The 27,100-nt window shown below is 37.8% G+C and overlaps 1 protein-coding gene across 10 annotated transcripts in view; it reads left to right on the top strand.

The window, feature by feature from the left end:
• Nucleotides 1-27,100, top strand: part of R3HDM1 (R3H domain containing 1) — a 119,534-nt gene that overhangs the window by 73,503 nt on the left and 18,931 nt on the right. For all 10 annotated transcript variants that reach the window (XM_068545213.1, XM_068545208.1, XM_068545203.1 and 7 more), the window contains 2 exons: nt 5,305-5,459; nt 9,703-9,854. In XM_068545213.1, the coding sequence (XP_068401314.1) occupies nt 5,305-5,459; nt 9,703-9,854 (307 nt within the window). The remainder of the gene's footprint in view (nt 1-5,304; nt 5,460-9,702; nt 9,855-27,100) is intronic.

Here is a 27,100-nt window from a genome sequence, read left to right as displayed (position 1 = left end):
TTCCTCAGCCCCTGACAGCTTCCTGTTCAGTGTGGTTCAAACCTCAAACCTGGTGGGTTTTCCTGCCTGGAATGTAAAAATGAATGTAAAGCTTATTCAGTATGTAGAAAAGAGCCATTGCTTCACAAGAACTTGAAGGGTTCACCCCTGTTACAGGACATGCCCCTTTATATACACAGTGTCCAGGTTAAAGCTGGCATTGCCCCATTGGTAAAAGCTCACTTCTTGGCAAAGCAATTCAACTTTATGGAGAGGAGAGCCACATTTATGAAAATTCTGCTGGAGAAATCTTCTGTATACTCATCTGGAATATGGCAGGAGAGTATACGTTTTGAGTAAAGGCAGCCTTTGAGGCAAAATAGCAAAGCTAAAACCCAAAGAGGAACATTGGAGATTGACATGGAAATGCTCAGGCTGAGTGAGAGACCCAGACCAGGGAACATGGAACCTGAAATATGTCACCATTTGAGCCTCTTCTTCCCCTTCCCAGTTGTTTTATATACATGTGAAATCTTATTATAATGAGACAAAGAGATGTAACCTTGAAATGAAGAGGTTACAAACCATGCATCTTGGGAGTAGTGGAAACTCTGTGACACCTGGTCTTGTTTTCAGCCCGGAAGTTTGTATAGCTACGGTCTGGACTAACTGCTCAACAACCTTTCACTCTGATTCTCTTTTGGGTAACAACACTTAATACTCACAAATAATCTTCAAATGAAAAAAAAAACTTTCCTGGTTGATTGACTATTTACAATAATTCTTTGTTTTCCTATAATTAAATTTCTGTTAAGACTTAGACTCTGTTTAACTTTGCTTCTGTTAAACTACAGTAAAAGTCTTCATTAACCAAAATTCTCAGAAAATGGAAGGAGGGTCAGGTGTTTAAGTGTTCTGCTTATTTGAGCAGTATTACTGTAGTACTCTTTCTACTTCAGCATTTGTCCCTGAGAAAAGTAAGGTTTAGAATCAGACTACTATGTGCAAATCCCAGCTACAACACTTAACAGCTGGTAACCTTGGACAAAATGTGAACCTCTCTGTGCTTTTGGTTTTTTTCATCTGAAAAATGGAGATAGTAAGACTTCATAAGATTGGGAGCACTAAAAGAGTTAGCATATGAAAGTGCTTAGAACAGTACCCAAAACCTAGTGAATGTCATGTAAATGTTAGCTACTATTATTGCCTTGTGCTATCAAAGAAATGATAATCATGTAGTATTCTAAATGAAAATGCTTAGGGATTTGGGCTAAATTTGTGTTTGGGCTGGGTTGCAGAATGGAAACCAGAAGCTGACATAATTTGTCCTAAAATGCTTAGTCTTTTTGTCTTGTAATCTTCTTGACACATGCCTTCTTCCTAAAAGGCAGTAGAGAGTTCAGATCAGCTGAGTTTTTTTCTCATCCTTTGATTGTTAACTTGAGGTCTAAATATGTTCTAAGAAAATTTACTTAAATGCTTCCTTCCCATAGCTTTGTAAAATCCCTATTGATTAGCTATGGAAACATTGCATGGAGAAAGGTTTTGAAACAGAATGTGTCATATGGTCCATTTCTATAAACAATGTAAGTGGGTATGTATGTTGCTATCTATGCAGGGAAAATAAGGCTAACCATATATACAACATGTAAATAGTGATTATCTACAAGTGACTGTTATGCAAAAATGGTTTTTTCCACCCTGACTTTTTCCCATTTTTGTATTTTCCAAATTTTCTTCCACGAAAACCTATTTTATAATCAAATAAAGCTTTTTCAAAGGTGTTTTTAATGTCCCTTTTTCCCCAGCAGTGTTCAAATTAAACCTTCATTTCAAGCTGTACATATTAGATAGAAACTAAAACAGTTCTGTTCTTCCTTATCAAGTAAACACTTTGAGGTTAATTACATGAAATCTGTGATTCAGCTGCTATGCATTTTTTAAGGAGAGGCATAATGAGCGATCCATGATTCTAGACTGAGGTGATTTGTATTCATGGGATTAAGTTTCATCTTAATGAAAAGGCAAATATGTTTAACCTTATTATATAAACATGTTATCTTAAAACTACTGCTTTTGCTATCAAAAGCCATTCACTAAACGTGGACAGTGAGAAACGGGCCATCCATTCTCAGTCAGCCTGGTTTTGTGTAGAAGCATGTAGTATTTTGATTCCATTCTGTTAAGAATATGTTCTTCCTCGCTGTTTATTTAGTAAGTATAAATATTAAGTGCCCACTTTTTTGGCTTATTTGCTTGATATCTGATATGGGTATTTTGGGGTTTTTTTTCCTTTAACGGGGTGGGTAGGGTGTTAAAAGCTTCTAACCCTGCCCTTAAAAAGCACACCATTTCTATTTTTTGGGTTTTTTAAACGTGTACACAAGCCATGAGAGAACAGTTAACAAGAACTATTTTATATTACCTGTCGAGTTTTAAGAAACATGGAGTAAGGCAATGAACAAAATTATGAGAAGATTAATAAGAGAGCTTCTTAGGAAGATATTTTCCTTTAAAGTGTTTGACATTCTTATTTTTATTGGCTCCACTGTTATTTAAAAACATGTTCCCAGTTTATTTGTGCTACTTCTGAATGAAGTACTAATATTAGTTATTTTTTCTACTTTCACAGTCTTTAAAATCTGGGACCTCTTAGTAGTTCTCACTGCTCTTCTACTTGTAAAATCTCTGGTTCTCCACCAATATTCTACCTTCATCTTCCACTTTTCTTCCCTGTTCCTCAGACGTGTTACTCATTTTTTACTTTTTCCAGACCTTTAAGTCCAGGCTCATATGTTACTTCCTCTGTGAATATCAGCCAGGATTAACTTCTCCCTCTTAATTTCATAATGCCCTATTTATTCTGCTATTCTGTTATGGTGTCATGGCTAAGAATGCCTAACTTCAAAGATAGGGACCGTGTTTCACTCACCTTTTATCACCCTCCAGGCACATCTTGAGCTCACAGCATCTTTACATAACCATCTATAACAAATGAGGTGCTAGAATCAGACGTTTTAGATTTTATATTATGTTGCACATTTTCAAAATGTGATGTTTGTGTGGAGATATACATATACATTAGTAGGAATGGATATTAGTGGAGTTAAGGTTGCATTAAAGAATCTAAAATACCATTGGAAATTTATCGGTGCAAATTCCATGATGTAGTGTCCAGGTGATGCTACATTAGACCACTGTGTCATGAGATCTATAGCTATTTATTGAAGCTTTCTGTGTCAGATTTTCTTTCATAAGAGGGAGTTGCAGGCAGGAGGCAAACAAGGTGAACCTCCAAATACTGGCAATGAATAAAATACAAAAATAGTATGAAAAACACTTGAGTTTCTTAGGGGGACCTGACTATTTAAGTCAAGGTATTTAAGTCACATTATGTTACAGTGAATTCTGCTGGGTGGTCGCATTTTTCTTTTTAATTTTAGTGGACTGTAATTCTGACAAGTCCATTGTAAGAAGTTACTTTCCCAGTCTATAAAGAGCTGAGCCCCAATTCTGACCCTGCAATAGATGTATGTGTGGGCGTGCGGGTGTTCAGAGGTGGTGTTTCCAACACAAAAAAGGGTCTTCACATCCCATTTCCATTCCTGCCCTTTCTTTTCCTAGGGGTGGAATTGTGTCAGTGTATGTTTTGATGATACTTGGACTTTAGAGTATGAATTTGAAATACTTGTTATTTGGTAAACTGAAAATAGGGTTGGTTGTTAATTATTAGGCTAAGGAGCAAGGAAGAAGCTTCTTTACCACCAGATTTAAGGACTATGGGAATTTCACAGGGAGAAATGTTTCAGAAACAGCATATTAACAATCACTTTATTACATATAAGGACCATAATATCCATTTTCTGGGAAAGCTAGATTGGTGAGAAGTTATTTGAAACATGGCAATAAAGCACTGTTGCCATAGAAATAGCATCATTTTATAAAACCCTTCACTATTAAAGTATTCACTATAACTGGATTTGTACTTGATTTTTACTTTGTTGTTAATATGTTGCTTAGTTACCGGATGTGTTTTGTATTCATATCTTTAGAAAAGGTTGACGCTAGAATTTATTCAGTTATTTAGCCATTGAGTGGAATCATTGAGGCTTCCAGGCAACTGCAGTGATACCCTTGTCTATAATCAATACCTGAGATGGGATCTTTGCCATTCCTGTTGCTTTAGGGATTAATAAGGATGGAAATGAAAACTGATATTTATAAGATAGCAAAATAGATTTATGGTGCTATCAGAGAAATCATTTCGCTGACCTTTAGTTGTGGAAGTTTGTATAGGCAGTGCCGTAGTTTGGTTTATCTTTGTAGAAGCTTTTTAGATACCCTGATTAGAAGGTCAGTTATTTTTTTATCTGGTTTCTTTTTAAAAAAAAAACAAAAAAAGGATTTGTGGTAGTTTTTAGTAATTTACATAAGTCTTGAGCTAACTGGTTTACTTAAAGGAATCCTCTTAGGGTCAGGAGACACATATTGTACAATTCATATTCACTACTCAAAGCTTATCATTGTGGATTCTTATTAAATAACTGATAAATTCACTTAATAAAAATATGTTTATACTCTTAACTTACTAGTTAAATTACCAACAGTGCCTTCAGTTTAGGAAGAACTGTCCCTTAGGTTTTTGATTTGTGAACTTTGGGCAGATTGCTTAACCCCTCTAATGATCGGTTTCTCTGTTAAGTGACCTTAATAATATAATAAGGAAATAACCTTAAAAATTGCTAGGTAACTCAATTTTTCCTTGTGCCCTTGACACATTCCTAATATAAGGATTCGTATCTTAGTGTGGTTTTTCAAACATAACAACTATTCTATAAAAGTGGTTTCCCCCTTCCATTGTTTTCAGTCTCCAGAAGGACTAGTTCTATCACTACCAACTCAAAACTCTCCATTTTTTAACAAGAGGCCCTGCATTTTGCTTTTGCACTGGGTCCCACAAATTATGTAGCCAGTCCTGGTCCACAGAAACTATTTTTAATAACAGACTGTACTACACACTAACTAGTAATTGTGTATATAAACCAAGTCTGTGGCCCTATAAATTTCCTCAACTGCAAAGGAAATCTTTGTACCCAAATTTTATTTGAGTGTTATTTTGGGATGGTGGGGAGTGTAGCTGACTTGGGTTACCTACATAGTAAACCTTTTAAATGTTAGCTCTGATAACAGAAGATTTTTGAGACTTGCTGTTTAAACAAAACTCTGTCATCTTAGAACACAAAGTACTTGCTTAAAATACAAAAACATACTGCTAGTGAAATAAATTAAATTCAAAGCAGGATTTAACTCACTGTGCCATTACAGGTTATCAAGTTATGCCCAACCAGCAGCAAAACTACCAGGGGATAGTTGGAGTTCAGCAGCCCCAGAGTCAGAGCCTAGTTGGTGGTCAGCCCAACAGCATTGGAAATCAGATTCAAGGAGTGGTCATCCCCTATCCTTCAGTGCCATCATATCAGGTACGTGGTCGCTCTTACCTGCATTGGGTAGAGGGGATTTTGAATAACTAAAATGTGTAGCTACATTCTTCTCCTTTTAATATGGAGAAAATGCTTCTGTAATACATAACTTTATAGTCTTAAGAGTTTTATTAGTCATTGCAGCTTTGTTCTGTCCTCACTTATTGCATTATTCATTCACTTCATTAACTTTTAGAAAAAAAAATATCTGAACCCTATTTATTTTGAGAAGTAAATTTTTCAGGCATTGTCTGTGTTTCCAACTGTTCAATACGTAAGTATCAATATATGAGCAAGTGTCTTATTCTATTCTTCAGCTCCTTAGAAAATCTCTTGAGGAGAATGGAATGGGAGGGAAAAGTAAAGGTGGAGGTAGGTATATGAAATAGAGTACAGATTATAAGTCAGTGTTTATAGAATAGAGAAGGATGTGCAATTTCCCATGCTGGAACTGAGCTTTTTCCCCCTCACTAAATCCAAAAAAGGAATAGTATGTCATGTATTGAAAATGTCATGGATTTTAATTTATAGTTCTAAAGTAGAAATACCTACTGTTTCATGAATAAGTCAGATTTCTTTAGCCCATCTATGGCACATTTCCAGAAATTTATTTTACCTTCCTTTACCTTTCTGGAATAACCTGCAAGTGAGTTTGTTTTATTAGCCTCATGATTTCCCATAGCTGACTCGAATGTTGAGAAATCCAAAGGCCATTGTCATTCATCTCAACAAGGTAAAAATAATCGAGTTGGGAAGATAAATGTACATCTAAACACAGGTCAACAAATTGGTGATAATATACAGACCACTAACTGAAGGAATTATGAAATATGGCCATGAATAGGTTAGGGACTTAATACAGAAGTCTTCTAGAAAGGTATAAACCTTTAATTAGCTCTTAAAAGAAAATTATGGGCATAAATTAGTTAAGGCATCCTGAGGATGGGGAAGGATGTGAGCAAAGGAGGTAGCATATTCTTGTAATTCCAGAAAATGAAAATTGTAATTAAAATGTAAAATGTGGAATTGTTGAGGACTTTTGAGCACTAGGAATATGTCTACTTTTGAAGCCCCTTGATAATAGAAAGCAACTAAGGAAAAAAGAAGATACATCATGAAACTAGATTTTATATCTTTTCTTTTCTCTCAAATCCTCCACGCTTTTTACTCCGGTCCACCCTGCTTAAGCCGAGGCCCATGAGACTGCCCATCCCCTACTTCCTCTGTAGCTAGACATTAGACAGGATCACTACCAAGCCAGGAACTCTCCCTTCTCAAGGACCCTGGTCACGCTACCTAATCTAGTCTGTTGAGCATCTATTAGATGCCCAGGCACTGTGTAAATAAGATCTCCCTTGAAATATAAGTTTAGGGACTTCCCTGGTGGTCCAGTGAGTAAGACTCTGTGCACCCAATGCAGGGGGCCCAGGTTCAATCCGTGGTTGGGGAACTAGATCCCGCATGCATGCTGCAACTAAGAGTCTGCATGCCGCAACTAAAGATCCTGCGTGCCGAAACTAAGACCGGGCGCAGACTAAATAAATAAATAAACAAACAAACAAATAAAAGAAAGATTAGTTTAACACTGGAAAATTAACTGGTGGATTAACTATAAAAAAAAAGAAATATAAGTTTAAAATAAATTACATCCTTGTTAGTGTAGTTTTTAAAAATGGAGCTAGGTACTGAAAATGTTTCAGAGCTAAGACAGTTATTATCATTTCTATAGCATACTTTTTTACAAGTTATAAATTATTTTCTCATGGTATTTCATGTAATCCTTCCACTGGGTGAATGATTGTGAGAAGTATTGCTCTGATAAGCAATGAATGACAGGCTGCCTCATGCTTCCTACTACATTTGGCTGGATAAGCTAGGTGGTAATAAACTGTCATCTAAAAAATAAGCCCGAGGGAATTCCCTGGCAGTCCAGTGGTTAGGACTCGTCGCTTTCACTGCCGAGGGCCTGGGTTCAACCCCTGGTCGGAGAACTAAGATCCCACAAGTCATGCATCACGGCTGAAAAAATAAAAATAAAAATAAAATTTTAAATTAACAAATAAATAATAAGCCTGAAAAGTCGTCTACTCAGTAGAGTATATTCTGCGGCTGTACATTCTCAAGTACAGTTTCCTCTCTTTTGGTACTTCAGTTTTTTTCTTTACCACTAGTTACAAATTTATTCTGCAGCTTAAATCATCTAGATTGAGTTGTCATTTTTCCTAGATCTGCCTTCTATATACACTAACTTAGATACAATCAGAAATAATATTAGGATGTTACACTGCCTCAGTAGACAAAAAGACTGAAATATATTTTGTCATAAAAAACTGGATAAATCAAACCAACAACTTTATCTTTGCAGCTGAGCCATATTGAAAGTAGTTTAAGAGATTACTGTGTATTTTGAAAGGACTAGTTACATTTTAGAAACATGTTATATAGGCAAGACTTAGAAGTTAATCATCAGCTTATAAATCATAGAGCCCAGGTATAGAGAATCATGAAGTGGTTAAAGAACTAAGGCCCTGGAGCCAGTGGGCATGTGTTCAAACCCCGACTTTTCTCCTCACTAGCTATACAACCTTGGGCAAGTTATTAACCTCAATTTTTAACCCCTTCTATAAAACAAGGATGATAAAAGTAACTTCTTAGGGTTGTTAGGAAGACTTGATGTAATAATATACATAAAGTTCTTGGAACAGAACCTGAACATGGTAGTAAGTACTCGGTAATGTTAACTTTGCTTGTCATCACTGTTACTACTGTTACTGTCATTGCTACTACTGTTGCTGACATCATCAGAAGCTTTTACACAGGCTTTATTTACCAAAATCATTGTAATGCAACTGATGTGGTGCACTTGTAAATTACAAAACCATTATGACGTTGCGGTTTCTATTTTAGAAACTGTAGAAACTAGAGAAATGAATCCATTATGTTCATGTGTTTTGTTTTGTTTTTATTTATTTATTTTTGGCCACGTTGGGTCTTCATTGCTGCGTGCAGGCTTTCTCTAGTTGTGGTGAGCAGGGGCTACTCTTTGTTGTGGTGCACGGGCTTCTCACTGTGGTGTCTTCTATTGTTGCGGAGCATGGGCTCGAGGCGTGTGGGCTTCAGTAGTTGTGGCGTGAGGGCTCAGTAGTTGTGGCTCGCGGGCTTAGTTGCTCCACAGCATGTGGGGTCTTCCCAGACCAGGGATCGAACCCGTGTCCCCTGCATTGGCAGGCGGATTCTTAACCACTGCGCCACCAGGGAAGTCCCGATTATGTTCATGTGGTTTCTGTGTAGATGAATGTGGAAAACAGAGAATTGAAAGATCCACTGGTGATCAGATGCCTGCTGTGCTAGATCCTGTAAATGGAGATTATAATGGAGATAATACCCCTCCTGAGGTGGAGGTGGCATCCCGTTTTTGCAGATAATGAACTCTGGGGCCTCAGAATCTGAGTTAAGTCGTTTGCCGGGTGTCACATATATAGTAAAGTTGACGGAGTCGGTATCACATCTAGATATCTTAAGCTTCAGAGCTCACACTTTCTGATCCAGTGTATCTCACTAGTACCCTGTCTGAGTTTTACTTAGCTCTACCTGAGGTAAATTGCATTACTCTTTCCACGTGAAAGGGTCATCCTCATTTGGAAACTGTTTCTTTTTTAAAATAACTTCTGGGACTTCCCTGGTGGCGCAGTGGTTCAGAATCCGCCTGCCAATGCAGGGGACATGGGTTCGATCCCTGGTCCGGGAAGATCCCACATGCCGTGGAGCAGCTAAGCCCATGCACCACAACTGCTGAGCCTGTGTTCTAGAGCCCGCGAGCCACAACTACTGAACCTGCCTGCCACAACTACTGAAGCCCGCACACCACAACGAAGAGTAGCCCGGGCTCGCTGCAACTAGAGAAAGCCCGCGTGCAGCAACAAAGACCCAACGCAGCCAAAAATTAAATAAATAAATAAATAAATATTTAAAATAAAAATAATAAAATAACTTCTACTTTGGGATATGAGTCATAACTCCTAGCCTGCTGTACTATTGATAAATGCTAGCCAAAAACAATAACCAGCTAAAAAGAACATTGAAATAAAGTGGTAATGCTGTAACTAACTTATGAGGACAGCCTATTGGCAGTTTTAGCTTATTCCTAACTGCTCACACTTGAAAGTTTACGGAGGCTCGAGACATTAACATTTGCAAGGTTTTAAAGAACGTTTTTGCCTTTAAATTGCCTTTCAAATTTTAGGTTTCACTGCCTCAAGGTTCTCAAGGAATTGCCCATCAGACTTATCAACAGCCTGTTATGTTCCCTAATCAGTCTAATCAAGGATCTATGCCTACAGCAGGAATGCCAGTTTACTATAGCATCATTCCACCTGGCCAACAAAATAATTTAAGGTGAGTATAAATAAAAAGCCTAATCTTATAGCTCTTCATTGTTTATCAGGATTGTGGTCTGTTGCTAATTTTAAAGTAGTCTAAGGGGCATTACCTGAGATCATTCTCTAATCTAGAATAGAAAAACTACGATACAATCTATTTATCTAGTATATCTTTTAACAAAATCAGTATAAGCAGGGCATTCCATATGTAAACCAATGGAGAATCAAGTTTTCTCTCATGTGCCTGAAAGTAGTAGGCCAGTCTCCTTTTACTCACCCAAGTGGAATCAATAGTTGGCCATAGATCTTAGAGTTAAGAGCATTTATGTGTTAATATTTAAGGTTTTTGTAAGAGTCTGGGGAGAATGTATTTCCTGTATATAACTTCAAGAGCAAAATATCTTGCTGGAATCTTTCAGGCTCTGGGGAGCTCCTTTTTCATCAGTTAAGAGGAGAGAGGCATATGAGAAGCAAATGATAGTAGATCTATATTAAAGCAAGTCGTGAAGTATTCCATTAGCTACTTAACTTGAAAGAACAGAAACTTCTCTGATAAGCCTAATGTGTTTAAAAAAAAAAAAAATAGTCTTCCTTTGAGTTGGGTACTTTTAGTCTGCTGTTCAGAGTGGATTACAGTCTTTCATTTATTCTCATGACATTTCTGTAAGGTTGCCAGAGTAGCCTTGGTGCTCTTTTTAATAAGGGGTCTGAGGGTAGAATTGCTGATAAGAGGTTGTCACCCGGTTATGGTTACAGATGGTATTTAGGGGTGAAGAAGGGATTGCAGTTCTTGCTTCATTGAATCTGCTTGGGAAAATGGGGACTTGACTCTCATTTTATTTGTTGTCATAAACACACATACATACACACTTGAGGAACTCACATATTTCCTCCTCTCTGTGGATGCCACAAATTGAAAAGGCCCAGGCTTTTTAAACAAGTTGGTTGAAATCTCACAGGCAACTTTGGAGTTTTATACAATGATGAGCCACAGCTCTTTTGTGGTAGAGCTGCTGCACAGTGAAAATTAAAAAAAAAATTTTTTTGGCCTCACTGCGCAGCATGCAGGATCTTAGTTTCCTGACCAGGGATTGAACCTGCGTCCCCTGCAATGGAAGCACGGAGTCTTAACCACTGGACTGCTAGGGAAGTCCTGAAAATAGAAATTTATACTGTGTTAAAATTTCCCATTATTTTTTAAAGCCTTCCAGGTAATTCTTCTGGCAATAAGAGTTGAGACTCACTGACCTATGCTAACTAGCCCTTTTTTTCATCTGTACACTTCAGCTATGCACAAGTCACCATAACCCAGTAATATTTTACGCATTTGCAAGAAAGTCATAATATCTGTCATTGTAAAATTTCATCCAAGACCCAGTGTCCTAAGGTAAAACTGTGTCGATTACTCCATACCAACAAGTATAATAAATCTCAGTTTGTTCAAAGGAGGAAAGTATATCTTAAACTCTAAGCTATAGGGTCCTGATCCAAACACTCATGATTTTACTAAAACATTACCAGATTATAAGATTTCTATAAGAACACTAAGTGAGCCTTTGTTCTGAAAAATGTCTTCCTTAGCTTGAGTTGCTTAGCAATCCATTTTCTTGTGGCGGCTCCTTATGCAGAAAAGTGGAATTTGAATTATCTTTACTTTCAGCTCAACCAATCAGTTATCACTGAGGCAGTTCTGTGTTTGGATTGGATTGTGTTGTTATGTGTACTATGAGGATTTAGCATAGCCTGATACAAATCATGTGTCTTGTCACTTTCAGCAAGCCATGTACCAGTCAGAGAAACTAGTTTTACAACAAATCATGGTATTTCTGTCAGTCTATGATGTGGAGAAAAAACTAATTTCATTCCTACAGTCTGCAAAAATGGGCAGGCTACTTGGATAATACTTTCAAAATGCTCCCATTTGGGGTTTTTTTTCCTCCTGTATTACCATTTATTTTCCCATTTTTATCTTGAAACTCAAAAGGAGAATATACTTTTGTCTTTGATGTACAATCTCAAAGGGCTAGCATGCAGAGAGGGGAACTTGAAGAGACTGTAACCTTTATTTTTCAGAACTCCAAAAAAAAGGCTTCACAGTATCTTTATGAAATAATGAAAAAGAAAACCTACTTTTAAGTCTTTTTCCCTTTTCCATCTGCGTAGTCGGTTTTTCCTCATTTTGTAAACTAGTATTCCTCTAGTGTCCCCTTTGTCCTACTTCTGGAACTGTCTTGGATTCATTTAATTTCTCCTAAACTTCTAGTTTTGCATTTTGGTTTTTTGTTTGCCTCAGCCATCCTTTGAAATAATTGTCAATGACAAAGTCTCAATCTGAACCACATCTTTTAGTGAAATTTTACTTCTGTTGTTATTAAAAGGGGAGTTGTTAACACTTAGCCTAGAGAAATAAAATGTAATAAAGTTACTTCTGGTGCTAAAACATTGCCTTTTCAGAATGTTTATTTTCTCTTCATTGGCTATAACAGCTTTTATTTATCAGCAAAATTAATTAGTAAATTAAGTTATATGGACAAAAATAATGTTAAATAGGAAGGGAAGAGGATGCTTATAGCTATTACATTTCTTAACTCAACCAAAAATGAGTGATGCTAGTAATTTTTTTAATATAAAATTATTATTATTTTTTTTGGCTGCATTGGGTCTTTCTTGCTGCGCGTGGGCTTTCTCCAGTTGCAGTGAGCAGGGGCTACTCTTTGTGGAGGTGCGCGAGCTTCTCATTGCGGTGGCTTCTCTTGTTGCAGAGCACGGGCTCTAGGTGCACGGGCTTCAGTAGTTGTGGCATGCGGGCTCAGTAGTTGTGGCACACGGGCTTAGTTGCTCCACAGCATGTGAGATCTTCCCAGATGAGGGCTCGAACCCGTGTCCCCTGCATTGGCAGGCGGATTCTTAACCACTGCACCACCCGGGAAGTCTCTATTTTAGGCTAATAATTTTTAAGTAGATCACCTTTAAAGAATAAGGAGGAGAGGTGATATTTCATGCAAAAATCTTTTCATTTTTCAGTCTCTCTCAGTGAGTTTCTGTTGGGAAAAATAACTCTCCTACATCCACATTTTGTCCGTTAAAAGAGTGTTTTCTCTATTTAACTTGTTTGGGTCTTCCTGATTATACATACAATACATAGTCATTGTAGAAAATTTGAAAATATAAAAAATTCCAAAATGTAAAAAAGGGTGAAAAAGCAAATCAGCTACAACCTCACCACTCAGAGATAATCACTGTTAAATTTTGGTGTCTTCATTCAAGTCATTTTTCAGTGTACACATAATATGTGAACTTTGTTAGGAATCATATATTCTAAACATTATATTTCTATATTTTTAATTACATTGTTCATAAGCTCTGGTTTAAAAGTTAAACCAGGGACTTCCCTGGTGGCGCAGTGGTTAAGAATCCACCTGCCAAGGCAGGGGACACGGGTTCAAGCCCTGGTCTGGGAAGATCCCACATGCTGCGGAGCATCTGAGCCCGTGCGCCACAACTACTGAAGCCCGCGTGCCTAGAGCCCATGTTCCGCAACAAGAGAAGCCACCGCAATGAGAAGCCCATGCACCGCAAAAAAGTGTAGTGCCCGCTCACCACAACTAGAGAAAGCCCACGCGCAGCAGCGAAGACCCAACGCAGCCAAAAATAAATAAATAAATAATTTGTAATGAATAAATAAATAAGCCAGCCCCACAATGTGGCCAAAATAACAAATAAAGAACTCTAAGAAGGAAATTACAAGTTTTGCAGTTCATGAAGTCTTACAGATAAAAGGTCAAGAAGAGTATTTATTCAAAAATAGGTAGTACTTTTTTGAAAGACAGAAGGGAAAGAACTTATGTAAGGAGAAATTCAGTTAGTTTTTTTTTAACATAAGGAAAAAGGAGTACATCTCTTAATCTTCCCACCCACTTTTGAATTATTCATTAGATTTTTACAGCTTTCTTCCTCAAGTTAAATTTTAAGCTTTTCCAAATTGTTTCTCAAAATCCATCCTGACTTTCTTCACAGCCCAGGAATTTGAGTGGCTTGCCATTTTATTTGTTATTTCTTCAGGCCATAGGTAACCTAGATAACAAGCGATCCCCTGAGATACTCCAAGTTTAGGAAGCAGAAAAGGTTTGTGTTGGAAGTGCCCCTCTGGCATATTCTATTTATTTTATTTTGTGAATAATTTCTGTTCCTTGAGAGTGTGTTTTACACTGCTGTGTAAGACAACTCCTGTGTTTTACTTATCAGTGTTGGGGACAATATCAGACATGTTGATGAAAGGATCTTAAAAACCTACATCCTCTTGATTTCCATTTCCAGCCATGACAGAGTAATAGAAACCAAATTTATCTTCCTACCTTAACTTTAAAACTAGAGACAAATACATGAAACAACAGTTTTCATTAGGCAGTGAGGGACAGTAAACCCTGAGAGAGGGAAAACAAACAAGTGAGTCTTACGATTGCCCCAGCTTCCTACCTGGGGAGAGTTTCCTAGCCACATCTCAGGGAGGAGGAACCCAAGCAAGACCCTCTGTCTAAGTTAAGGAGATGGAATTAGGAGTCCAAGGAAGCCAAGGTGGCTTAGAGTTTGCAGGGCAGAATACTGAAGAGAAGACGGTTACAAAGAGGTTGCTCTGGAGATCTAAGTGGGACCCTTTTGAGTCTTAGTTGATTGCTGACTGGTGCATTTATGTGCAAAAACTCCCCAAGGCCAGGAAAAGAACCACTCAAAAGGAACAGGCAGAACAATCCCTGGAGCTCACACAAGGACAGGAAAAGTTTAAATTCCTACCAGCCAGTATGTCAAAACCTCATAACACATGAGGCATTGAGTAGAGGACTTAAAAGAATACTGTCTCAGTAGTGGAGGACAATTAGCCTTAGATTAAAAGCTGCTCTGGTCCTGCCTTAAACAAGCAGGACCCAAAAGGATTAAATTGTCTCCAGATAACTGTGGCTCAGAACAAAGCTCAGAAATATTATTAAAAAATACAAGGGGGACTTCCCTGCTGGCACAGTGGTTAAGAACCCGCCTGCCAATGCAGGGAACACAGGTCCAATCCCTGGTCCCGGAGGAGCCCACATGCCACAGAACAACTAAGCCCGTGCGCCACAACTACTGAGCCTGTGCTCTAGAGCCCGTGAGCCACAACTACTGAGCCCGCACACCACGACTACTGAAGCCTGCGCACCTAGAGCTTGTGCTCTGCAACAAGAGAAGCCACCGCAATGAGAAGCCCGTGCACCGCAACAAAGAGTAGTCCCCGCTCACCGCAACTAGAGAAAGCCTGCACGCAGCAATGAAGACCCAACACAGCCAAAAAAAAAACCAAAAAAAAAAACCAAGGATATCCAACAGTCAACAAGGTTAAATTCATAATGCCTGGCATCCAATCAAAAATTATCAAGTATGCAAGGAAGTGAGAAACTAATAAGGCCAATAATGAGGAAAAATCAGTCAATTGAAACTGACTGAAACAATGCCAGTATAAAATTCGGACAGAGGAAAAAGGACTAGGAAATACTGAACAGAGCATCAGTGCTTTTCAGGGGGCCTAATGCATGTGCAATTGGCATCCTCCAAAGAGAGGAAAAGGGTGGACAAAAAAATATTTGAATAGTAATGGCTGAAATGTTTCAAAATTTATGAAAATTATAGACCTGCAGATCCAAAAAGTTCAACAAACTCAGGCAAAAGAAATATGGAGGAAACTTTTCAAAACGTTATAAAGGGAAAATTGTAAAAGTAGCCAGAGAAAAAAAGACACGTTACATATAGAGAAACAAAGATAAGAATTCGATAGACTTCTTGTTAGAAACAATACAAGCCAGAAGACAGTGGCACAACATCTCTATTTGGAGTTATGAAAGAAAAAACAGAATTCTATACCAGTAGAAATATTTTTCAGAAACAAATATGAAATAAAGACTATTTCAAACATGCAAAAACTGAAACAATTAATCACTAGCTTACCTGCACTGCAAGAAATGTTAAAGGAAGTCTTTCAGAGAGTAAGAAAATTATACCAGATGGAAACTGGCTACACAACAGAATAAAAATGAAAAGTCAAACAATATACTGACTGGGAAATCAAATATCTGAAAAAGTACTTATGTAGAGAGGATATGAAGAATTCTCAAACCTCAGTAATTAATAAAAAAAAAAAACACCTTCAGAAACAATTTGTTTAAAAAGTTAAACCTACGGGTGGAGCACTGCTATACAACAGTTAGAGGTACATGGTGAGGAAAGGTGTGGAAACTTAGTGATGTTCTTTTCTTAATCCAGATGGAGGTTACATAGTTCTTCATCTTATAATTCTTTAAAATGTATAAAATATTTCTGGGTACTCTTGTTGTATATATATTTCAAACCCCTAAATAGGTAATAAAATCGTTAACTATGGGGGAAGATTTTAAGAGGTAAGGGGCAAGAGAATGGGAGGAGAGGAACTGGAGACACTAAATAGAGACAACTTTTGAGAATTGCATCCCTAAAGGGGAGCATTGAATTTCAGTAGTATATGGGAGGGGAAAGTGAGGTTAAGAGAGAGTGTGTCCTGCTCTTAATTGAAAAAAGAAGTGTTTGTATGCTGAAATGGAAGACAGCAGAAAGAGGTGTGTTGCTATAGGAGAGAGGGGGTAGAGTTGTAAGGTCCTCAGGGAGGATGAGAGTAAACACTCAAATGGAAGTCGGTTAGCCATAAGTAAGATTCAGAGGATTCGCGTATGGTAAACGGAGGAAAAGCAGTGTGCATGGGCTCAGATATTAGTATGTAGATAGGTGTGGTGAAGCGTTTATGAATATACTTTTTTTTTTTTAATTTTACACTTTATTTATTTATTTATTTTTGGCTGTTGTTGGGTCTTCGTTTCTGTGCGAGGGCTTTCTCTAGTTGCGGCGAGCGGGGGCCACTCTTCATCGCGGTGCGCGGGCCTCTCACTGTCGCGGCCTCTCTTGTTGCGGAGCACAGGCTCCAGACGCGCAGGCTCAGTAATTGTGGCTCACGGGCCTAGTTGCTCTGCAGTATGTGGGATCTTCCCAGACCAGGGCTCGAACCCGTGTCCCCTGCATTGGCAGGCAGATTCTCAACCACTGTGCCACCAGGGAAGCCCCAAATATACTTTTCTGATTGCTTTATTTTTCTCACTGATTTAGGATTCAAGATATGAAATGCATTATCAAAGAGTAGATGAATGTTTTAAAGTTTGTTTTGATAAAAAGATTCAGCACAGTTACATTAAGACAGATTTCAAAAAGAAAGCAAAGCAAAAAAAAAAAAAGCATCAAGATGTGGGGAAATGTGACAGATGTCTGGTAGAAGCTTGTAAACATTTTTATCACTTCTGTATGTTCTAGAATGATAATATTAATGATAATTATTTGTAGAGTTCTAGAATGAACTCTACAAATAATTCATGGAAATAAGTAGTTTACCCACTTGACAAGAACTAATAATAAATTATCACATGAGAAAACATTCACTCTCCCCAACAATCTTAAGAAATGAGAATTAAGGCAACCTTAACCAAAAAAGGAGGACAAAACAGTTAACACTAAGCAGAGAGACAAACATTGCTGGGTGCTAGGCATATGAAAACTGATTCTATAAATCAGTCTGATGATATTTAACAAAACATGAAACTGCTGTACTTTTTTATTCTGTAATTCTACCTCTAAAAGGTTTACCACAAATATAATCCACCCCCAAAATTAAAATTGTTCCAAAAACAAGTTGTAAAAAATGTTGTTATTCATAGGAAAATCCAACAAAAATGATCCAAGAGAAATATGGAGTAAACCTTTGAATAGTTTACTTTCATTTTTAATTTTTTTTTTTTTCTGCTAGGCTGATTAAATTTGGTTTAAATTCTAGTGAAACTTGCTCAGGTTGTCACAGATGGTGAATCAGTCATTGGGACTAATGAGATTCAGAGTGCTTGTTTTTTGTTACCTGCTTCAGTCTCTTTAATTCATTATTAAAGAATTAAATGTGTGATACCCAGACTACTGTAGTCCCCAAATGGATTATATCGATTACTTACAGCATCTTCAGGGAACACAGCACATGTCTACTAAGTAATGTTATTAAGTTCAGGAAGTTTGTTTGACTATCACTGGCAGTAAGATGTCAGATGGTTGAAAAAGGCAGAAAACCAAAGCACACCTTGCCAAATATTCATAAATTTTCAATGACATCATCTTTAGTAGTCACTAAAAACTGTAGCACGTGTGAGACTTGCTTTTCAAGTGAACTAATTATTGCTTAAGAAGAATACACTGGGTCCTATTCTCCCATCAAAAAAATAATTTTAAATAACAGTCATAATATTTGCAAAACCATAAAGAGAAGAGGTGAATGATAGCAATGACATTTTTATGTAGGGTTTTGAATACCATTACTTTTCCTAAATCGTCAACCTTTTTGTGGGTGACTTCATATAATATGACTTCTTTGTGTGTACCTTTTATATATGCACCATTTTCATCCGTTCTACTATTTCCTTATTTATCTTCTTTGTAAACAGCATTATTGAGATAAAATTCATATACCATACAATTCACCCACTTAAGTGTACTGCTTAATAGTTTTTCGTATATTCACAGATGTGCAGCGACCATCACCACAGTCAATTTTAGAACATTTTTCTCTCCAGAAAAACAAACAAAAACCCTGAAGTAGAAGCAAACCAAGTGTCCATCAGCAGATAAATGGATAAATTAAATGTGGTGTACACATACAGTGGAATATTATCCAGTCTTTAAAAGGAAGGAAATTCTGTCACATGCTACAACGTGGATGAATCTTGAAGACATTATGTTGTGTGAAGTAAGCCAGTCAGAAAAGGACCAATACTGTGTAATTCTACTTAATTTGAGTTACCTAGAGTCATCAAATGAATAGAATCAGAAAGTAGAATGGTGGTTGCCAGGGGCTGAGGAAAGGAGGAATGGGGAGTTGCCATTTAACGGGTACACCTTCAGTTATGCAAGATGAAGAGTTCTGGAGATGGATGGTGGTAATGATTGTCAAACAATGTGAATGTGTTTAATGGCAGTGAGCTATATGCTTAAAACAATTAAGTTGGCAAATTGTATGCTATGTGTACTTCATCACAGTTTTTAAAATTTTAATGTGATGGGGCTTCCCTGGTGGCACAGTGGTTAAGAATCCGCCTGCCAATGCAGGGAACACGGGTTCGAGCCCTGGTCCGGGAAGATCCCACATGCCACGGAGCAACTAAGCCCGTGCGCCACAACTACTAAAGCCCGCGTGTCTAGAGCCCGTGCTCCGCAACAAGAGAAGCCACCGCAATGAGAAGCCTGCGCACCACAATGAACAGTAGCCCCCACTCGCCACAACTAGAGAAAGCCCGCGCACAGCAACGAAGACCCAACACAGCCAAAAATAAATAAATTAAATAAATAAAAAATTTAAAAAAAAAAAAAATTTTAATGTGAATATACTGATGCAGGGAAAAAAAAAGGAAACTCCGTACTCTTTAGCTATCACCCTTCAACCCCTCCACCACCACCATCATCTCCTAGCCACTAATATACTTTCTGTCTCTGTAGTGTTCCCTGTTACGGACATTTCATATCAATGGAATTATGTGTAGTCTTTTGTGACTGGCTGCTTTCACTCAGCATAATGTTTTTAAGGTTCATCCATGTTGTATCATATTACCAGTAGGTTATTCCTTTTTATAGCTGAATAATACTCTGTGGTAGGGATATATCACATTGTGTTTATCCATTTGTTGGTTGATGGACATTTGGGTTGTTTCCACCTTTGACTACTATGAATAGTACTGCTGTAAATGTTAGTTTGTACATTTTTGTGTAGACATCTGTTTTCATTTCTCTTAGGTATATACCTAGGAGTGGAATCACTGGGTCATGTGGTAACTATGTTTAATCATTTGAGGAACTGCCACACTGTTTTCCAAAGCAACTGCAACGTTTTACATTTCCATAAGCAATGCATGAGTGATCTAATTTCTCCACATGCTTCTTTTTTTTTTATAAATTATTTATTTTGTTTATTTTTGGCTGCGTTGGGTCTTTGTTGCTGCACGCGGGCTTTCTCTAGTTGCGGCAAGCGAGGGCTACTCTTCGTCGCGGTGCACGTGCTTCTCATTGCAGTGGCTTCTCTTGTTGCAGAGCACGGGCTCTAGGTGTGCCGGCTTCGGTAGTTGTGGTGTGCGGGCTCCAGTAGTTGTGGTGTGCAGGCTCAGTAGTTGTGGCGCTCAGGTTCTAAAGCGCAGGCTCAGTAGTTGTGGTGCGTGGGCTTAGTTGCTCCGCGGAATGTGGGATCTTCCCGGGCCAGGGATCAAACCCGTGTCCCCTGCATTGGCAGGTGGATTCTTAACCACTGCGCCACCAGGGAAGTCCTCTCCACATCCTTTAATACTTGTTAATTATCTGACTTTTTTATTATAACCGTTCTAGTAGGTGTGAAGTAATATCTTGTGATTTTGATTTTGATTTTCCTGATGACTAATAATACTGAATATCTTTTCATGTGCTTATTAAGCCATTTGTATATTTTCCTTGGAGAAATGTATATTCAGATCCTTTGCTCAATTTAATTGGGTTGTGTGTCTTTTTATTGTTGAATTGTAAGAGTTCTTCATATATTCTGGTACAGGTCCCTTAACAGATATATAATGTGTAAATATTTTCTCTCTTTCTGTGGGTTGTCTTTTCACTTTCTTGATGCAGTCCTTTCAAGTACAAAAGTTTTTCACTTTGATGAAGTCCATTTTATCTTTTTTTCTTTTGTTGCTCATGCTTTTGGTATCATATCAAAGAATTTATTACCAGGTCTGTGATCACAAAGATTTATGTCTATATCTTCTAAGAATGTTATAGTTTTAGGTCTGACATTTAAATCTTTGATCCATTTTTAGTTAATTTTTTATATGGTATGAGACAAGCATCCAACTTCACTGTTTTGCACGTAACTATTTAGTTTTTCCAGTGCTATTTGTTGAAAAGACTGTTCTTTCCCCATTGAATGGTCTTGGCACCCTTATTGAAAATCAGATGATCATAGATGTCTGGGTTTATTTCTGGACTGTCAGTGCTCTTCTACTAATCTGTTTATCCTTTGCCAGTGCCACACTGTATTGATGAAGTTTTGAAATCAGGATGTGCGAGTCCTCCAGTTTGGTTCTCTTATCAAGATTGTTTTGGCTATTCTGGGTCCATTGCAGTTCCATATGAATTTTGTAATCAGTTTATCCATTTCTGCAAAGAAGTCAGCTGGGATTCTGATGGAGATTGTGTCGAATCTGTAGATTAATTTGGAGAATTGGCATCTTGACTACGTTAATTCTTCCATTCCATGAACATGGGATGTTTTTCAATTATTTAGATCTTTAATTTCTTTCAACAATGTTTCTGTAGTTTTTAGAGTTAACTTTTCACTTGTTTTATTAAACTTATTCCTAAGTGTTTTCTTCTTTATGATGATACTATGAATGGAATTATTTTAATTTCATTTTGATTGTTCATTGGAAGTGTATAGAAATGCAGATTATTTTTTGTGTATTGATCCTGTATCCTACCACTTTGTTGAACTCATTTACTAGTTATAATACTTTTTAAATACATTTCTTGGGATTTTCCATATACATGATCTTGTCATCTGTGAAGAAATTGTTTTATTTCTTCCTTTTCAATTTAGGTACCTTTTATTTCATTTTCTTGCCTCATTGCCCTGGCTAGAACCCTTAGTACACTGTTCCATACAAGTAGTGAGAGCTGACATCCTTGTCTTCTTCATGACTGGACAGCATTCAGTCTTCCACCTTAATAAAGATGTTAGTTGTGGGTTTTTCATAGGTACTCTGTATCATGTTGAAAAAAGATAATGTATTACATTAATTGGTTTTCAGATTTTAAATGACCCTGGCATTCCTGGGATAAATCACACTTGGTCAGATTTTAGCATTTATATTCATAAGAGATACTGGTCTGTTGTTGTCTTGTGGTGCCTTTGTCTGGTGTTAGTATTAGCGTAATATAGAATGAGTTGGGAAGTGTTCTTTTCTGTTTTGGAAGAGTTTATGAAGAATTACTGTTAGTTCTTTAAATGTTCAATAGAATTCAGTGATGAAACCTTCTATGCAGGGGCGTGTGTGTGTGTAAGTTGTTTTATGATTACTTCTTCAATCTCTTCATTTGTTATAGATCCATCCTGATTATCTGTTTCTACTTGAGTTTGTTTCGGCAGTTGGTATATTTCTGGGAATTTGACCTATTTTCTTGGTATACAGTTTTTCATACTATTTTATTATCCTTTTTATTTCTGTAGTCTAGTAATCTCCCCTCTTCATTTCTGATTCTGGTAATTTAAGTTTTCTCTCTTTTTTTCTTGGTCAATTTAACAAAAAGTTGTCAATTTTGTTGATCTTTTCAGTGAACCAGCTTTTGGTTTTTATTGATTTTCCTCTTGTTTTTCTGTTCTCTATTTTGTTTATTCCCATTGTAATCTTTCTTATTTACTTCCTTTGGCTTGCTTTTGGCTTGGTGATCTGTCCCCCAGCCCTCCACCCAATGTCTTAATAAGATGGAAGTGTAGGTTATTGATCTGAGATCTTTCTTCTTTTTTAATACTGGCATTTACATCTATAAGTTTCCCTCTAAGCACTGCTTTAGTGGCATTCCATAAGATTTGGCATGTTGTATCTTCATTTTCGTTCATCCCAAAGTATTTCCTGGTTTCTATTTTGATTTCTTCTTTGACCTATTGGTAACATAGTATTGTGTTGTTTAATTTCTACCTACTTGTGTGTGTCCCAAGTTTTTTCCTGCTGTTTATTTCTAATTCCATTGTCGTTGGAGAACATACTTTGTATTATTTCTATCCTTTTAAATTTACTGAGTTTCATTTTATGGCCCAGCATATGGTCTATCCGGGAGAATATTCCACGTACACTTGAAAAGATTGTATATTCTGTTATCGTTGGATGGAGTGTTCTGTAGATGTCTCTTAGGTCTAATTAGTTTATAGTGTTGTCCAGGTTTTCTGTTCCTTGTTGATCTGCTGTATTGTTGTTCTATTCATTATTGAAAGTGGAGTGTTGGGAATTCCCTGGCCGTCCAGTGGTTAGGACTCCCTGCTTTCACTGCTGTGGGCCTGGGTTCAATCCCTGGTCTGGGAACTAAGATCCCACGAGCCACACGGTGCGGCCAAAAAAAAGAAAGTGGAGTGTTGAAATCTCCAACTACTATCATTGAATTGTATATTTCTCCTTACATTCTTTTCAGTGTGTGTTTCGTGTATTTTGGTGCTCCTTTACTAGGAGCTGATATGTTTACAACTATTATATTTCCCTGACCCTTTTTCATTATGAAATGCTTTCTTTATCTCATACAGTTTTTGTTTTAAAATCTGTTTTGTCGGATATTAATATAGACATACCAGCTTTCTTGTGGTTACTGTTTGTGTGATATATCTTTTACCATCCTGTTATTTTCAGCCTTTGTGTCTCCTGTAGACAGCATATAGTTGGATCAATTTTTATCCTGACAGTCTCTGTCTTTTGATGGAATCATTTAATCCATTCACATTTAATGTTATTATTAATGTACTTGGCTTATGTCTGCCATTTTGCTTTTTGTTTTCTATCTCCTGTGTTTGTTTTTTTATTCTTCCTTTTCCTGCTTTCTCTTGCATTAAATGAATATTTCCTAATGTAGCATTTTAATTTCTTTCTTTCTTTTTTACTTTTCTAGAGGGTTTTTTATTAGTGGTTTTTCTAGGATTTACCATATATATCTTAACTTATCCAAGTCAGCTTCTGATTTACACTAGCTTAATTCTAGTGATATAAAGAAAAGTTACTCCTACGTAGCTCTATTCTCTTTCCCCCCTTTTTCTGGTATTCTTGTTATACATATTATATTAATATTACAAACACAATACATTGTTATAACTATTACCTTACCATCAGTAGGCATTTCCTTAGCCCATACAGCTTTGTTCCCACCCACATCCTTCGTGCTATTATTGGCAAATATGTTACATTTCTATATGTTATAGGCCCAACATTACATTATATACATATTATTTTATACACTTGCCTCTAAAATCAGAAGAAAGGAGGGAAAATATGCATTTCTACAGTCTTTCCAATTACATAATTACCGTTCTTGGTTGTATTAGTCTGCTCAGGCTGCCATAACCAAATGTCATAGACTGGGTGGCATAAACAACAGAAATTTATTTTCTCACTGTTCTGGAGACTGGAAATCCAAGATCAAGGTACCAGCAGGGTTGGTATCTGGTGAGGGCTCTCCCCTTGGTTTGCAGATGGCCACCTTCTCATTGTGGGCTCATTTGGCCTTTCTTCAGCCTGTGCAAGCAGAGGGAGAGCAAGTTCTCTGATGTCTTTTCTTAGAAGAGCACTAATCTCATTGGACCAGGGCTCCACCCACATGACATCATCTAACCTAGTTACCTCTTCATGATCCCATCTTCAAATACCATTACATTGAGGTTAGGGTTTCAACATATGAATTTGGGAGGGATGCAAGCATTCAGTCCATAATGCTGTACTCTTTATCTTTTTGTGTTTGTTCTAATTAGTGCCTATTGTAAAGTGTGTCTGCCGTCAACAAATTCACAGTTTTTATTTACTAAGGAAAGTCTTAGTTTTGCCTTCATTTTGAAAAATAGCTTTGCTGGATATAGGAATCTTTGTTAACAGGTTTTTCCCTTGACCATTTTGAATATGTTTTCCCACTGCCTTCTGACCTTCATCTTGTCTGCTGGGAAGTTAGCTGTTAATCTTACTGGGGTTACATTATAAGTAACTAGTCATTTTTCTCTTGCTGCGTGTCTTTGACTTTCAGCATTTTTACGATGGTATCTCTTTGGATCTCTGCATTTATTCTGCTTAGAGTTTGTTGCGGTTTCTGGATGAGTAGATTATTGTTTTTCAATAAATTTGGGATGTTTTCAGCCATTATTTCTTGGAATGTCTTTTCTGCTGCTTTCTCTCCTCTCTGATAATCCCATTATACGTGTGTTGGTTTGTTTAACAACACCCCACATTTCTCTGAAGCTCCTTTTTCTGTGTTCCTTTTTCTCTCTGTTCTTTAATTTATATAATCTCTTTTAATCTGTCTTCCTGGACCGGGGCTCAAACCCGTGTCCCCTGCATTGGCAGGCGGATTCCTAACCACCAGGGAAGTCCCAGTATTCTCTATTTGTTAATGCAACCTTGTCACCATTGCTTCTTTACTTCCTTATGCATGGTTTCCTTTGGTTTTGTGAACATGTCTATAATGGCTACTTTATGGCCTTTCTGATAAATGTGAAAAATCTGTTCTTTCTCACAGGCAGTTCCTGTTCCCTGCTTGTATCCAGAGTATGGGTTACACTTTGCTGTTTATTTTCATGCCTTGTAATTTTTTTTTTTTAATTAGACATCTTAGATAATGTATTGTAGCAGGTCTGGTTATTGTTGTTCACTTGTTAATTTGTTTAGTGACTGACTGGATTATTTTAATGAAGTCTGTTTAAACCTCCCACCACCAGCAAATGTTCAGCCTCTGATTTTTTTCCTCGAGCAGGGAAACCTATTTTGGGTATTCTCATAGTCATCCTGGAATCACAGTGGTTTCGGTTGGACTCTGTTTCTCTTTTTCCTTGACAACATCCACTAACTGCTAGCTGATTACTCTGTTGTTTTCAGTAATGCACTGACTCATAAATTGCTCTACAAAGTAATTCAATCAAAATCTGTCTCCTTTGAAGAAAAAGTTTCTGTAGTCAATATTTGATTTTTATTCTGACATAAGGAAGGCTCATTCCTGCTGTCTTTTTACCTGTTTCCCTCTTGCAAACTAGCAAGCCTACAGTTTAGCCTGAATCTTGAATCTCCTCCCAGTTGTCTTTACCACAATCATTACTGTTCCTGAAAGCACCTGTAGGCTTGAACTTCGTCCCACTCTGCTGCAAATAAAGACAGTTCTTTTGGGGCTTCCGTGGTGGTGCAGTGGTTAAGAATCTGCCTTTAATCCAGCAGTTCTATTTCTAGAAATCTATCTGGTTGAAATACCAGCACAAAGGTGCAAAGATAATGCTAAAGGTGTTTACTGCTGTATTATTTGTAATTAATAAAAGCTGGAGGGCTTCCCTGGTGGCGCAGTGGTTAAGAATCCGCCTGCCAATGCAGGGGACACGGGTTCTAACCCTGGTCCGGGAAGATCCCACATGCTGCGGAGCAGCTAAGCCCGTGCACCACAACTACTGAGCCTGCGCTCTAGAGCCCACAAGCCACAACTACTGAAACCCGCGCGCCTAGAGCCTGTGCTCCGCAACAAGAGAAGCCACCTCAATGAGAAGCCCACGCACCACAACGAAGAGTAGCGCCCGCTCACCGCAAGTAGAGAAAGCCCCCGCACAGCAGTGAAGACCCAACGCAGCCAAAAATAATAACTAAATAAATAAATAAAATTTATTAAAAAAAAAAAAGACAGTTCTTTGGAGAATACATTAGGTGCTGTTTTATAGCCTCTTTTCTCCCCAGAAAAATCTCTGAGCCAGGGCTCAGAAGCTGGGGATTTGGACAGTGATTAGCTTCTCTAAAAGTGACACCCTATCCTATGAGCTGAGCACTTGGTAGAGGGTGGGGAGACCACAGCCTAGGATCACTGGCTTACCTCTCCTAGTGTGAAAAATCACCACTTCAGGAGCTGGGGCAAGGGTGATCAGGCCAGGGCCCCAGTATTCTCTGCATATCACACCCACAGTAGATCCTCTGTTGTACAAGTGGAGGTTGGGCAGAAAGGAGTTCCCACCTCTCACCCTCATTCACCCCAGATTTAGCTTCAGCAACAGGTACCTGAGGGCAGGATGAGAAAGCTGACGTGCCACTCCTCCTAGGAAGAAACCTTCCCTCTGGTGCTGTGGGGAGAGGGAGCTCTGTGTTCTTGGCTACAGCTGTCTGGAGTAGAGTCTGTACCTCACTAAACTGGGAGGGGCAGGAAGGAGTAGTATTGGTTCAAATGCCAAACTCACTTTTGTTACTGAGTTTTCATACATGTTCTTGAATAGATGTTTCTAGTTTGCTCTTCATCCTTAGGATCATTTCCATAGGGTTTCAGTGGTTGCTTTTTTATAGCTTTCACCACTTTCAGTGGGGAGAGCAGATCCGTAAACTCATGCTGTCGTGCCAGAAGTCAGTCTCTAATTGGTGAAATTTGATTCAAAAAATAAGAAGTTATACTATTCTGGCATCCTGT

The sequence above is a fragment of the Eschrichtius robustus genome, chromosome 5 (assembly GCF_028021215.1).
Source record: "Eschrichtius robustus isolate mEscRob2 chromosome 5, mEscRob2.pri, whole genome shotgun sequence".
NCBI lineage: Eukaryota > Metazoa > Chordata > Mammalia > Artiodactyla > Eschrichtiidae > Eschrichtius > Eschrichtius robustus.
This window is presented reverse-complemented; position numbering and strand designations above follow the sequence as displayed.